This window comes from Ceratotherium simum, chromosome 28 (genome assembly GCF_057802395.1).
Source record: "Ceratotherium simum simum isolate JZ-2026a chromosome 28, ASM5780239v1, whole genome shotgun sequence".
Taxonomy (NCBI): Eukaryota; Metazoa; Chordata; class Mammalia; order Perissodactyla; family Rhinocerotidae; genus Ceratotherium; species Ceratotherium simum.
The window spans coordinates 17,561,095-17,576,369 of NC_141927.1; the positions used below are offsets into that span (position 1 = coordinate 17,561,095).

General features: G+C 40.3%; 1 protein-coding gene and 1 pseudogene across 1 annotated transcript in view; one reads left to right on the forward strand and one right to left on the reverse strand.

Moving 5' to 3' along the window:
- Positions 1-12,638, forward strand: part of CYP4V2 (cytochrome P450 family 4 subfamily V member 2) — a 28,059-nt gene extending 15,421 nt beyond the window's left edge. Inside the window, exons 7-11 of the mRNA XM_004428768.3 lie at positions 453-641; positions 4,614-4,716; positions 9,080-9,214; positions 9,308-9,487; positions 10,809-12,638. Of these exons, the coding sequence (XP_004428825.1) occupies positions 453-641; positions 4,614-4,716; positions 9,080-9,214; positions 9,308-9,487; positions 10,809-10,981 (780 nt within the window). The 3' untranslated portion in view covers positions 10,982-12,638. The remainder of the gene's footprint in view (positions 1-452; positions 642-4,613; positions 4,717-9,079; positions 9,215-9,307; positions 9,488-10,808) is intronic.
- LOC101390568 (protein SET-like) lies at positions 7,669-8,738 on the reverse strand (annotated as a pseudogene).
- Positions 12,639-15,275: the final 2,637 nt, after the last annotated feature.

Here is a 15,275-nt window from a genome sequence, read left to right on the forward strand (position 1 = left end):
CAGGCATACAGGGTGAACTGACTAATCAACTTGCTGTTTCTTTTCTCTAATACAACATGTAATTAGAGTGATCCATAATCAGTCTATTAGATAATGATTGCATTCTCTCCGCCATCTAAACTTTCTCTCACTAGCTCATTCAGATCTCTAGATTACTATCTAGTAGACTACTCGATTCCTGTGTTGGAGAGACTGCGAAAATAGTACGTGAAAATTCCGAATTTGTCTGACATTAAATTTGTTTTTCAAAGTCTTAGCAAATAATGTCCTAAAATGTTAACAGGAAGCTTTACTATATTTTCACAAGAGCCTAAGTTATTTGTTGAGACAGCAAGAACAGGAAAGGTTTAGAAAAAATAAGTTAAAAGAAGCCAGTATATTTTCCTAGGAAAATGTATTATTGGGCTATATCAAATTCCAAGCAAAAGAATGTGGTTGTTTAAATCATACAGGTCGTTGTTGAACGGGCCAATGAAATGAAGAAAGATGAAGAACGTCGTAGAAGTGATGACAGTGGTCCTGCCTCCTCCAAATATAAAAGCAGAGCTTTTCTTGACTTACTGTTAAACGTGACTGATGATGAAGGGAACAAGCTAAGCGACGAAGATATTCGGCAAGAAGTTGACACCTTCATGTTTGAGGTATTTGATATTGTCATATTAGTTTCAGGGATCGTTAAACAAATGCCAGTTGTTTTTTAGGATCTTAGCGTTTTAAAGATTTTTAAAAGTTTAACCAAATTTTAAAGTAGCTTAATATTACTGAGGAAAAGTCATTATGTTATCATTAGCAATTACAAAATTTAAGAACCTGATTAAGTACCAGATCAACTTCCTTCTTCAGAAAAAGCTTTTGCCTCGTGATGGATACAGCAGTAGACACATTTTTTTCCTTAAGAAAACCTAAGGCCCCTCAGACTTTTCCAAGCAGAAGAGAAGCCGGAGATTGCTCTCAGCTCTCTCTATTGCTTCATACTTCCTTTTAATCTCGGAAACCCGCAAGTCTGTTGCTTCCCTACCTCCTCCTCCACGTGCTCTTAGCAAATAAGTGCTTCGCTACTGCTATGGGCAGCTTTAAGCTAAAGAAGAAAATAAGATCCCTCTGATAGAGAATTTAACCAGTTTGTGATTCTAAAGGAATTTCTTTTTTTTTTTAAAGATTTTATTTATTTATTTTTCCCCCAAAGCCCCAGTAGATAGTTGTATGTCATAGCTGCACATCCTTCTAGCTGCTGTATGTGGGACGCGGCCCCAGCATGGCCGGAGAAGTGGTACGTCGGTGCGTGCCCGGGATCTGAACCCGGGCCGCCAGCAGCGGAGCGCGCGCACTTAACCGCCAAGCCACCGGGCCGGCCCTCTAAAGGAATTTCTGGTCTTCAAATAATAAAAAAAAGAAAGATGCAGTTTTTACAGAGATAATTCTAACTCTATTAAGTGAATCTCTCAATATGTGGATTGCCAAATAAAGAGATGGTTTTAAAAAGCATCATGTGGTAATATTTTGGAAGTGGAGGGAAGGGTAAGGCATCAGGAGCTTTCGATGACTCACTGCAGGCTCAACATTGTGTTTGCTGCCCTGCCTACAGCCGTGTGGATACAGTACCGATGCGTGTGCGTTCTTCCGGGGCAGGAAGGCTCTCTGCCGTGTAGAAGACAGCAAGTTGTGTTAAGGGGCTGTAGACCTGAGTTCTCGTTGTGCCTCTTTGCTGACTAGCCATATGAGATGGTTCCAATCATCCCAGATCTCTGTCACAGTTTCCCTACGTGTAAAATAGAGAGATGGATGAGATCAGTGGTTTTAAACTTCTTTCATAAGCAGAGTACCTCATCAAAAAGAAATTTTATGCAGAAAATGGGCATCTAATTAGCTAAAAAGCGGAGAGGTGTTAAGCATGTGGGCTCTGGGACCAAATCCCAGCTCTAACTGATACTAGCGGTGTGACCTCAGGCACCTCATCTAGCCTTTCTGGGCTTCAGTGTCCTCATTGTATAGCATGAATGAGGTATGAGGATTAGATTAATAATTTTTTATTTAATTTTTATGTATTTATTTTTGCTGAGGAAGATTCACTCTGAGCTAACATTAGTTGCCAATCTTCCTCTTTTTTTTTTTGCTGAGGAAGATTCACCCTGAGCTAACATCTGTTGCCAATCTTCCTCTATTTGGTATGTGAGCTGCCACCACAGCATGGCCACTCCGAGTGGTGTAAGTCCGTGCCTGGGAACCGAACCTGGGCCACCGAAGTGAAGCATGCTGAACTTAACCACTAGGCCACCAGGGCAGCCCAGATTAATGATTTTTTTAAGGTGCATGGTGAATCGTGCCTGGCACATAGGAAGCATGCAGCAGATATTGGCTATTATTATTTGATATTGAAGTGGAGAGAGCTTCTACCGTCTCCACCTTGTATGCACCCATGCATACACACACACGTGCACATACATATACACACTCACACATACGTGCACTCTCATACATACACCTACACATACACATACGTACATGAGCACTTGCACACACACATGTGCACACACACATCCATCTCCCACCAGCAACCTCTCGCTTTCATGAAAACAATCAGATTAATGATCTCTTTCTTCCAGCTCTAACATTCTTTGAAATTCCTATTTTTTTTCTTCTTCATATCAAATAGGAGGCATGCCACGTACAACTACAATATTGTGACTTTCTCCATGAGGTGGATGCAAGCTATTACCGCCATGCCTTTCATGCCCCCAGTGGCAGCCATTAGATATTAAGGTTTTGCCTCGTGTCCTGTCACGAGTTGGCTTCTGTCAACTCTGCTTCATCCTGCTTTCTTTGGGTAGCAGACAAAATGAAACAGGAAGTTCAGCAGACTTCTCTTATACATTTGAATCAGGTTTCCACCCATAAATTCAAGAAAAGCTATTGTAAATTACTGAGCAAGAGCACTTCCTTCTGTGACTTTAGTAAACAGCTGAGTGACATGGGCCAGATCTTGTCTGGAGTTCTGTAAAGGAACAGCAAGTGAGAGAAAATGCCACGACACACCAGTATCAGAGGCTTGTAAAACTGATATTTAAAAAAATTGTAGAATAAGCCTCAAACAATTCAACTCAGGCACTATTTTATAAAATAACTGGGAGATTTCTGCCCAGAGAATGAAAAATTACAAAAATCACTTGTGTCGCATAGGGAAAAGTAGGATCTTCCATAGAGGAGATCATGTGTTTTCTTCTCTGTTTTCCCTAAAAGTCTTATTCAGAGAGCCATAATATTATTATTGATTTTCCAAATACATTTTTGGTTATTTTGGTGAGGAAGATTTGCTCTGAGCTAACATCTGTTGCCCATCTTCCTCTGTTTGTCTTTGTAAGGAAGATCAGCCCTGAGCTGACATCTGCCAATCCTCCTCTTTTTGCTGAGGAAGACTGGCCCTGGGCTAACATCCATGGCCATCTTCCTCCACTTTATATGGGATGCTGCCACAGCATGGCTTGACAAGTAGTGCATCGGTGCGCACCCGGGATCTGAACCCCAGGCTGGCACAGCAGAGCGCGTGCACTTAACCACTATGCCACCTGGCCGGCCCCATCTGCCTCTATTTTGTGTGTGGGTCGCTGCCACAATATGGCTTGATGAGTGGTGTAGGTCCACACCTGGGATCCGAACCCACAAACCTGGGCTGCCGAAGCAGATGGCATGGGACTTAACCACTACACCACAGGGCTGGCCCAAATACATTTTTTTTTCCCTGCAGACCTCACCTGTTTTGCATGTGGAAATGTCCTGATCAGATGAAGATAGGAAATAAGAGGGTAAGGCCTAAAACATTAAATGGGCAGAGAATAAAGTTGTCCAGGGTGTTAGTATTAGTATTAGGGCTGGAGTCACCTTACGCCAGATCACTTCACACTTGCAGAGGGGAAGAGTGTGGGCCCTCCTTTGTCATCAGACACTCCGAGGGTTCTATTCCTCCTCTGCCTCCTGTTAAGCTGTCTGGCTCTGGGAAATGTATTTAACTTTTTTTGTTGGTCTCAGTTTTTAATCTCTAAAATGTGAATAGCAGTCTCAAGTATTTCATTGAGTTTTTGTGAAGAATAATTGAGTTCGTTTCTGCGAAACACTTAGTATTTTGCTGAAAACTCAGCAAGTATTCAATGAAGCTATTTCTCAACTTTTTGTTGTGGAGACTATTACTCAGAACCACAGGTATACTCCCTGGTGTCCAGTATTGACAGGCAAAGCCTGCCTTACAAATGGGAGAAGGTGAGAAGGACAGATCTGGTCAGTTGTCTCTCGAAAGTCAGACTCTTTTTTTCAAAGAAATGGTCCAGTGCGCCTTGTTCCTTTGGAATGCCCCCTTATGAGCACCAGCCAAGCCACTTCTCACCAAGTATGCAGCTCCATGTGGCACTGAAATGTCTCTCTAGGCATGAACCTCCACGTTGAAGGGGTTGTTTTGTTTGTTTGTTTGTTTCTCACCAAGATGAGATGCTGCGTGGAATTAACTTATGATCTGGAGTCACAATGCAGCTGTCAAATCCAGAGACAATCAAAATAGAGTTATCATTCCTAATCTTCTCCATATACCTCTGCTTTGTAAGCTATTTTTGTTCTTACATTTGCAGGGCCACGATACCACTGCAGCTGCAATAAACTGGTCCTTATACCTCTTGGGTTCTTATCCAAAAGTCCAGAGAAAAGTGGACAATGAGCTGGAGGAAGTGTTTGGTATGTTTGGCCCCTTCAATACTTACACAGTGGTCCCAAGTCTCCCAAAGCAAAAGTCGTTCTTGCTCTTTAAGGACGTGCAGTAGGACTGTTCTAAAGATGCTCTAATAAACAAGAAGCCTCCCATATGGGATCCCTGCCAGTGCCTGTCTCCTTTGCAAGGTCTCATCTGTTCACTTACAGGCATTGGCTAATCCCCTGGCATGTGACTGCACTGGCCTCCGTGCTGGGGATGCACAGATGAAGGTTACTGTCCTCAAGGATCTCTCTGCTTAAATAGATGAAACAGACATTGTACATAAAGCATCCGGTCACGGCTGTGTGCTTGAGTGATATGAAGAAGGTGCTGTTTGGAGCAGAGAGGAGCAGATGCTGTGGGTTAGAGGGGTCAAGCAAAGCTGTTGCATATAGGATCGCATCTGGCCACAAATGAGAGAAAAGATGGGTTAAGCTGATAGGACATAAATTTCTATTAAACAGCCAGTAATCAGCAGGTAAGGAGTCCTAGCTGATGCCAATAGAGTTGTCGTCAGTGTCCCAGGCTTGCTCCTTTTCCTCTATCATCTTTACCAGCATTGCTTTTGTTTTCTTGATTGTTGTTCCAGGTCTCACGTTTATCTTTAAGGCAAGAGGAAAGGGGATGGGGGGATGAAGGATGCATTAGTTTCCTGTGGCTGCTATAACCAATTCTACAATTCTGGGTGGTTTAAACCAACAGAAATTTATTCTCTCACAGTTCTGGAAGCCAGAAGTCCGAAGTCAGTATCACTGAGCTAAATCAATGTGTTGGCAGGGCTGTACTCCTTCTGGAAGCCCTAGGGCAGAATCTGTTTCTTGCAGCTTCTGGTGGCTGCCAGCATTCCTTGGCTTATGGCCACATCACTCAAGTCTCTGCCTCTGTCTTCACACCACCTTCTCTTCTGTGTGTGTGTCATGTCTCCCTCTGCCTCTCCTATAAAGACATTTGTGGTGGCATTCAGAGCCTTCCTGGATAATCCAGGATAATCTCCCCATTTTAAGACCATTAACTTAATCAAATCTGCAAAGATATATTTTTTCCAAATAAGGTAACATTCACAGGTTCCAGGAATTAGGACCTGATATTTTGGGGGGCCATTATTGGGTAGGCCATTATCAGCCTACCACAAAGGGGCTCTGCATTGTGCCATCAATTTTCTGCTTTGTTTAATCACACGTTACACGGCTCCCCAAAGCTGGAAGGAGAAAAGGAGCAAGGTTGGGTCAGCCAACCAACAAAGTGGTGTCTAATACAGTTTCATAGAGAAAAGAAGTGGGGAAGGAAAAATAAAGCAAAAAAGGAGGAGAGGGAAGGCATTCTACAAAGATGGAACCAAATGAACAATGGCACAGAAGTGGAAATGTTTGGAGGGCAATAGTGAATAGTGAGGGACAGCTAGAAATCAGAACATTTGGTAGAATGTATTGAGAGATGAGGTTGGAAAAGCAGTTTCATATTCAGATTGTATGAGAACTTGAATTTCATATCAAGAGGGACGACTATTTTGTCGAATGAGACAATCTGAACTTCTGTGTCATTTTATTTTTTCCGTATCAGTTTTAATTTCTCTCCGATTGCCTCTGGTGGGTAAAGTTGGTCTTCCAAAAGCTCAAGTTCTTTTGGAATATGTTCACATTTTTGTATCCTCCACCATTTCTAGCTCATTGCTGGTCTCACAAATGCTTTTTGACCTCACATAATTAGTAATTATTGCTAGAATCTTTATTCTGCTGCTTCTCATGTTTTCTGCTAATTGGACCTCACTTTTTTGTCTGCTTCTCAATATGAGTTCTAAAATTTTTTGAGTAACTAATCTTTGGGTATTGAGTTGCAAGTATTAATTCCTCTTGTTGGTTATTTTTTTTTATTGAGGTTAACTTCACATAACATAAAATTAACCATTTTTTTGTGTGCATGTGTACACATTTAGTTTTATTGTAACAAAACAATTTGTACTCTTTGAATGTTTAAAACTGAGCATCGTCTTTCTTTCCAGTGAAATGAAAAGAAAACTTAAAAACAAACAGGAACAAAATTACAATAGAAAATATCAATTCCAAATCAGAGGCTACAGAATCGCTGATTCTCCCATCGAGTGGCAGGACTTAAGCCATCATTAGGAGAGAATTTTATTTTATTTTATTTTTTACTTTTATTTTTCGTGAGGAAGATTAGCCCTGAGCTAACATCTGTTGCCAATCCTCCTCTTTTTGCTGAGGAGTAACATCCTAACATCCGTGCCCATCTTCCTCTACTTTATATGTGGTATACCTACCACAGCATGGCTTGATAAGCGATGCGTAGGTCCGCACCTTGGATCTGAACCTGCGCTGCTGAAGCAGAGCGTGCGAACTTAAGCACTAGCCACCAGGCCGGCCCCGAGAATTTTATTTTAAAAGTGTCATCCTAAACTGCAAGGATGTCCGTTAAACAGGGCAATTAAATATGCCAAAGGAGGAGCCATATTGTCAAAATACCCACTTAAACCACCCAAATATCTCAAACCCACCTTTTGCTGACCTTCTAGAAACTTTAATTAAGAAAAATTTTTTTAACCAAAAGAAAGTAGACAGATACATATTGGTAAATGCTAACTGTCCATATTCACATAGAGAAACAGTGTAATCTCGGAGCCCAATATTTGGAAAAAGAAAGGAAAAAATTAGAATTCTACGTACTGCTATACAGGGGCCTAGCATCCTTCAGCCTCCAGCAGAGCTAAGGGAGCAGAAGGTTTTTCTTTTTTCCCACAGAGCACAGTGGTATGATTCCATAAAGTTTTTGTTGAGACAGGAAGGGATGAAAATGAATTTGGAACAGAAAGAGGTAGAGATTCTTTTCCCATTGTATTCCGCGGAAGGTATTTCCCCTCAAAGAAGTTGAGAACCGTGGTGTAGAGGAGAGAAAAGAGACTTCAAGAACAGGCTGCCTGAGCACAAGAGGGGCAAAAAAAAAAAGACAACGACTTGCTCTGAGAGACTGGAGAACATTAGTCATCTTCTCCTTCATCCTACTTTCCTTCTTCGCCCTCATCATCTTCTTCCCCTTCATCCTATCCCCTTCTTCATCAATATCTTCCCATCCTTCTTCTTCATTGTCATCATCATCACCACCACCATCATCTTTGCCTTCCCTGTTCTTCATCATCCATGTCAGGAACCAAGTAGTACTGTAGTGGAGTTGGCCAAATATCATCTTTGATGACCTCTCCTAACACATCTGCCCCTGCATCAGAATGGTCAGTAAACCAGAGAAAGAAGCTCTCTGGTTCTTCATGCTCTCTCTTCCTGCTGGCTTTATTCTGCGTTTGACTTGAACGTTTCATCAAATCCTTTCCAGATTTCCTTTTGATTTCAGTGGACTTTGAAGACGGACCACCACTCTCATTCAGATGAAATTCTTTGGTGAGAACTTTATTTTTGAAGTAAGGGTTTTCATCAGAATGAAAATCTATTTTGTAACCTGATTTAATATCTTCGAATTCTGCCACTTCAACTCTGGTCAAACAAGGCAGCACCTCTCCATCCTCCTCCCTAAGCAGTGCAGACTTGGGGGTGGTTGACACATGTTGTTACCCCAAAATGTGGGATTTTGGCAACTGATTCTGACCTCTTCTGAAAAAATGCTTGGTAGAGTTTGTTATATTTCTGTTCTCCTTGCGCAATCTCCTGACTGGCTTGTTCGGTAAGTCTGTCTATTTCATTTTGTGCTTAATCGTTATTTTCTGTTGCTTCTTGCTGTTCTTTTTCTCCCTTCGGCAAGTCCAGAGAGGTGGATGTCTCCTCCGGCCTGCGGGCAAAAGGCAGTCTTGGTTTCTTTGTTTGAGGTGGGAGCGAAGGGCATTTGGGAGACATACTATGGGGAAAGTTCAAGAATCTGACCCAAGAGAAGATGCACGTCTGGAAGAAGCTCTGAGAACTCAAAATTAACCATTTCAAATTGTACAATTGAGTACATTCATAATGTTGTGCAACTGTTACCTCTATCTAATTCCAAAATATTTTCACCCCGAAAAGAAACCTTGTACCATGAACCAGCCACTCCCCATTCTGTCTTCTCCCAGCCCCTGGCAACTTCTAATTTGTTTTCTGTCTCTAGGAATTTACCTATTCTGAGTATTTCCTATAAATGGAATCAGACAATATGTGACTTTTGTGTCTGGTTTCTTTTACTTAGCATATTGTCTCATTTTACTTTGATTATGTATACTATTAGTAATTCTACTTTAGCTGTAGGTATTTAACATTCAGTGTTTTGATTAATGTACTCTTCTTTGATATCAGCCCCCCCAACCCCAGCCCAAATAGTTCTTACATTTTCATCTCACTTATTTACTTTAATCAGGGAAGTCTGATCGTCCTGCTACCTTGGAAGACCTGAAGAAGCTTAAATATCTGGAATGTGTTATGAAGGAGACCCTTCGCCTTTTCCCCTCTGTTCCTTTATTTGCACGTAGTCTTAATGAAGATTGTGAAGTTGGTAAGAATTCTATAATCAGAATAATAGGGAGAGTGGATTTTTTAAATGTCTGTCTTGCTCCATTCTCATGGCATGTTGACTACTTCTTGACAGCAGGTTACAGAATTGTGAAAGGCTCTCAGGCAATCATCGTTTCCTATGCACTGCATAGAGATCCGAGATACTTTCCAGATCCTGAAGAATTCAAGCCAGAACGGTTCTTTCCCGAGAACTCACAAGAACGCCATCCATATGCATATGTGCCCTTCTCTGCTGGACCCAGAAACTGTATAGGTTTGTATCCATTAGAATTGTTTTGACCTTTCAGAATCACATGGTAGTGGGTTTCCCACAATAATTTGTTTAAGGTATAGTCTGCCATATGCAACAGTCTTTTAAAAAACTGGTTCCCTTTTTCCTCCGCTCTATATTATATTATTTCCTCCACTATCCATTATTGTTTTCAAATATGACTGTCATAAAGTATAGTAGTTTCCTAGGGCTGCCATAACAAAGTACCACAGACTCATCTTCTCCTGTATCTCCACATGGTCTTTCCTCTGTGTGTGTCTGTGTCCAAATCTCTTCTTTTTATAAGGACACTAGTCAGATTGGATTAGGGTCCATCCATATGACGTCATTTTAATTCAATTACCTCTTTAAAGGCCCTATCTCCAAATAGTTACATTCTGAGGTACTGGGGTTTAGAACTTCAACATATGAATTTTCAGGGACACAATTCAACCCATAATGTAAAGCATAATCAGTTTCATGGTAGGGTTTAAAAATGTAGATTTTTGGGCCACCACTACTGGTGGCCTAGTAGTTAAGTTCAGCACTCTCTGCTTTAGCGGCCCAGGTTCGGTTCCCAGGCGCAGACCTACACCACTCATCAGTGGCCATGCTGTGGCGGTGGCTCACATACAAAAAGAGGAAGATTCGCAACAGATGTTAGCTCAGGGAGAATCTTCCTCAGCAAAATAAATAAATAAATGTTGTAGATTTTGGATTAAAGTAGAATATATTTTATATGGTAGAAAATTTCTTTATGACGATTAGTTATATTTAACCTAATTTCTGTGTTTGTTGCTTTTACGTATTGCATTTTGCAAAACCAAAACAAAGAATGCTTCCCATAAGGCCAGCTGAAGTACTTAAACAAAATGAATGCACGTCACCATGCATTATAAGCACTTCTGACTTTAGTATCTTTAGCATTTTATCATTTATGTAAATACAGGCATTAGTAAAATGAGGTCAGATTTAAATGAGTGAATCTGAAGCATATTTGGTGACTTTATAGTAAATTAAATTAAAGGCCCAATAAGAAATCAATCCAGAGTAGTGGCTCTCATGCTTCAAGGAGCCCAGGATTCATCTGGGGTACTGCTAAAATACAGATTCCTCACCCACCGCAGCTATTCAGAGGCACTGTCTGGGAGTGGGGAAGGGCACCCAAGAATCTTCATTTTTAACAAGTATCCCACATGATTCTGATTCTTCCAGGGCCTACTGTGAAAATACAAAATTGCTTGCTTCCTCTAATAGAACCTGTACTTTCTCACATTTGAGATATCTCTGTAATTAAAGTGGTGGTATTTCCATTAACTTGAAGGTCAAAAATTTGCCGTGATGGAAGAAAAGATCATTCTTTCCCGCATCCTGAGGCATTTTTGGGTAGAATCCAACCAGAAAAGAGAAGAACTTGGCCTGGCAGGAGAGCTGATTCTCCGTCCAAGTAATGGCATCTGGATCAAGTTGAAGAGGCGGAACGTGGATGGATCCTAACCATATTATTGAACTTATCATGCGCTTATCATGAAAAAAGTCTTTCTTTAAGGGAAACTTTGCATTTATAATTTAGAAATCGTGAGTTCAGCACTCTTAATCCCTAGACCTAATTTTCTCTTGTCCCCACTTACATTGGGTTCAAGTCTACCAAGGAGAGAGTTTTTATGTTTTCTTCACCACCATAGGTCTTACCCCTGGTCTTGATCCCAGAAGTACAGTTAACTGATGACAGCACCCAAATAAACATATAACAAGTTTCTCAACAGAGGGATCCACAGGCTAATTCAATTTCAATTGACAGACCCAAAGGATATGATTTAATTGAGGTTCCAGAATTTTTGTAAGGTATTCTTCTTGGCTCAGGAACATATATATGCATATATACATATACATTTAATGTGAAAAGGGTGATTAATTAAGGACTTAGACTTAAGGAGGTTAAGTTTTTTAAATTATATCAGTGGCATCAGTTATGTGGTATTTTTCAGATTTTATCACCTAGAGTTGATCATTTATAAGTTGATTCATAGGTTCTGTTCCTGTTTCCCTTTTGACTGTGTACTTATAGCCTTCATTTTATTTTTTATAGCATCACAATTACCTTTATATGTAATATACTATGGGGAGAGATTCCTCTTGGTAATCTCCAGTCCCTCACAGTGCTTCAGAGGGCTGATTAATGGCTTTTGGAGCTCAAAGGACCTTGGAGCTTATCTAGTTATACTCCCTTTTTATTAGAAGTGAGGGAATGAGATCAATGAGAAGGTAAGATTCTGCGCAAAGTTATGCCACTCGTGGGTGACAGGGCTGGAAATGGATAGCAGTCTACACTCTAAATCTCTCCACTCCCAATATGACACACTTCTATTATAATATACTATTGCTTTATGGTACTCAGGTCTATCTCTAGATGTGTCATTAGAACACAGATTTTCTGCCTCTGATTTTGGCATATTTCTTCTAGAATTCTTCCATCTAAAGGAAAAGAGAAGCCATGCATCTATATTTAGTAACCCAATAATATCTCACTTGGTTTAGAATTAGGCTTCCAGTAAAGTCAGTCCTTCAGAACACACCTATCAAGCTGATAACTGATAGACATTCCCTAAATTTTAGTTCTATAGGCAATATCTCTACTTCTTCAATCAGTGACTTAAAAAAATTCTTTTAATAAATAATTTGATAAAATTGTTTCTTCAATTTTCCCAAGGCTATAATAGATGGAAGCAACAAATTAAGAGGATGGAATACGTATTCTTCAATGGATATCAAAGGAAGAGGTTATAAAACCAAAGCCATTTGGCAAACACTACAGGCTGGGACATTTAGGGCGGGGTCAGTAGCTCAACCCACTTTACCCAAAGATCCCCACCCAGTGAAGACAACCCAGACCCTAAGTTGATGAGAAAAAGTCAGGGAAGTGTATGTTGCAGTTGAAAAAGATTCCCCTCATGTGGTTAACTTTGTTACCCAGAAAGTGGATATATGTAGAAAATCTTGTTCCCAGATGACTTTGGACAATTAAAGTTTTATTCATGGAAATCGGTATTATTTCTCAATTTTATGTGCGAACATTAAAACCTTGCCTTTTTTTTGAAGTGACCTTACACGAGATGTGAAATTAAATTTAAATTAAAAGATTGCTTAATGTTCCCTTTTGGCCTAAGATTTTCATTTAGCACCAGAATAATTGGTTATTCATGTTTTAATTGGAAATTCACTTAAAACCATGTCAGAGTTGGAATTGAGAAATTATGTCATGGTGTATAGTATCAAAATGCAGATGTTGATTTTTTTTTTAATAAGAGGATGATCAAATATCTTTTTGTTTCCCTATTACGTGTCCTACACCTGCTCGAAAGAGGTATCTCAAGAAAAATAAATTACATTTTCAATATGGGTGCTAGTTTTTTCCTAAGAATTGATGTCAGTTGGAAATATAAATAATTTTAGTGGTATTCTAGATATAACACTATAATTCTCACTGAGGTGCACTGGAAAGAGCAGAGCCTCAAGTGTTACCCTTCTTAGGGACATTTAATGATCTAGAGATACAAACAGCAGAAATCCTTCACGGTCAAAAAGGCACCACCAAAGACCTTTCTCAGTGAACTGGCATTCGTTCCTTAATGGGCAGTACAATATAGCTTTTGTTCATCTGTTTCTTTCCCGGTGGGCCCGTCTCCTGGCCACACAGCAGCTTCATCAGAGAATCAAGGCTTTTTCCTTTTTTTTGAAAACCACAGGTTTTCTTAAAGCTCCCAGATCTCCACCCTGCCTGTGGCCCATCCTCCCACCGAAGCTCCCAGGCTCCATTAGGGACTCTTATTCGTTCCCTCACCTGAGAAATGTCCAGCTCCAAACCCCTCTCTCCAGGCCACTGTCACTTCAGATAAATGTTACCTTCTATCCTAGTGTTTTTTTGCTGCCTAACAAATTATTACAATCTTAGCAGTTTAAAACAACACTAATTTATTATTTCACTGTTCTCTAGGTCAGTAGGTGGGCTTAGCTGGGTTCTCTGTTTAGTATCTATCTCACAAGCCCAAAATCAAGGTGTGGAAGTTGTGGGGAAGAATCTTCTTCCAAGTGCATTCAATTTGTTGGAAGTAGTCAGCTCCTTGTGGTTGTCGGACTGAATTCTCCATTTTCTTTCTGGCTCCTGGCCAGAAACCTCTCTCCTAGAGGCCACTGCAGATCCTTGTCCCAGGCTCTACCCATCTCAAAGCCAGCAATGGAGAGCTTGCCTGCTGTCAAATCCCTCTCACACCTTGAATCTCTCTGACTTCTCCTTATGTAACAGCAGAAAGAAACTCTGGGTGTTTTTTTGTTTGTTTGTTTGTTTTTGGTGAGAAAGATTGGCCCTGAGCTAACATCTGTGCCCATCTTCCTATATTTTATGTAGGACGCCTGCCACAGCATGGCTTGACATGTGGTGCATTGGTCCACACCCGGGATCTGAACCTGTGAACCCTGGGCTGCCAAAGCGGAGCTCGCAAACTTAACCACTATGCCACCGGGCCGGCCCCAGGAAACTCTGTTTTTAAGGGCCCATGTGATGAGATCAGGTCCACCCAGATAATCTCCATTTTGAGTAGCTCAAAGTCAACTGTTTAGTAACCTTAATTACATCTGCAACATTGCTTTTGTTGTGTAACATAACATAATCATGGAAAGACAGGGTTTCTCATTTTATTCAGTCCCCTGGATTAGAGAGGGAAATCTTGGGGAATATTTTAGAATTCTGCCTACCACTGCTTGTTTTCAACTTAATTCTGATTTAGTTCTTCTGATTCCACAAGGAAATTTTTAGTTTTAGTGTATTACTAGAACATAACTTATGGTTTCACTGTAAGAAAAATTCAAACAAAACACAGATGTATGTTTAAATAGGTTAAAATCTGTAATCTCACCTTTTAGGGAAACAATCTCTGAGGGTTTCTGCCATGATTTGGAGGCAGGGTAGTTTAATCTCAGTCATCTTTTTTTTCCTGTCAAGGCTGGTAGCAGATGAGATGCAAAATTTAAATTCTTGTATACTGCACAGGGCAGAGGACTGCCTTTTATTGATTGCTGCTGTACCAGTTGATACTCTGAATCTAAAAGGCAGTACAGCAGGCATATTTGAAATATGTTACTTCATTACAGTCAAAAAATATTTTATTGACAACATTATCCTACATTTTTAATAAAAATAGTTCCGCAGTGCAGTAACATGCATTAAATATTTAAAAATCAACTCCCTAAAAATCTAATTTACTAGCCAGAACAATGTATCACAATTTTGAAGAATGGTTCGAAAACAAAGGAGATTTAGTGGGCAAATGATTATGGTCTCTAACTATTTGAAAAAGCACAAAAAGAATAAATTATTTTGTGTGGATCTAGTAAATTCATTCAGGACTGAAGGATAGAGTTGCAAGGAGGTCTATTTCAGTATATAGAAAGGCTTTTTCTTAAAAACAAAATAGAACTCCCTGAGCAGGAACAGGCTCCCGGGAAAATCAGTATGTTTCTTTCCAGTCTAAGTATCTATGCCAGGAGTGCTATACAGCAAATTTCAGCCTACTTTGTCTGAAAAGGGCCAGATGGTAAATCTTTTCAGCTTGGCAGGCCACACTGTCTCTGTCACAACTATTTCATCTCTGTAGTTGTAGGTGAAAACAAGCATAGATAATACATGAATGAATGGGCATGGCTGTGTTCCAATAAAAGTTTATTTACAAAAACAGGCGCTGTTTTTGTAAACAGTGCCAGATTTGGTCTGTGGACTGTGGTTGTCAACCCCTGC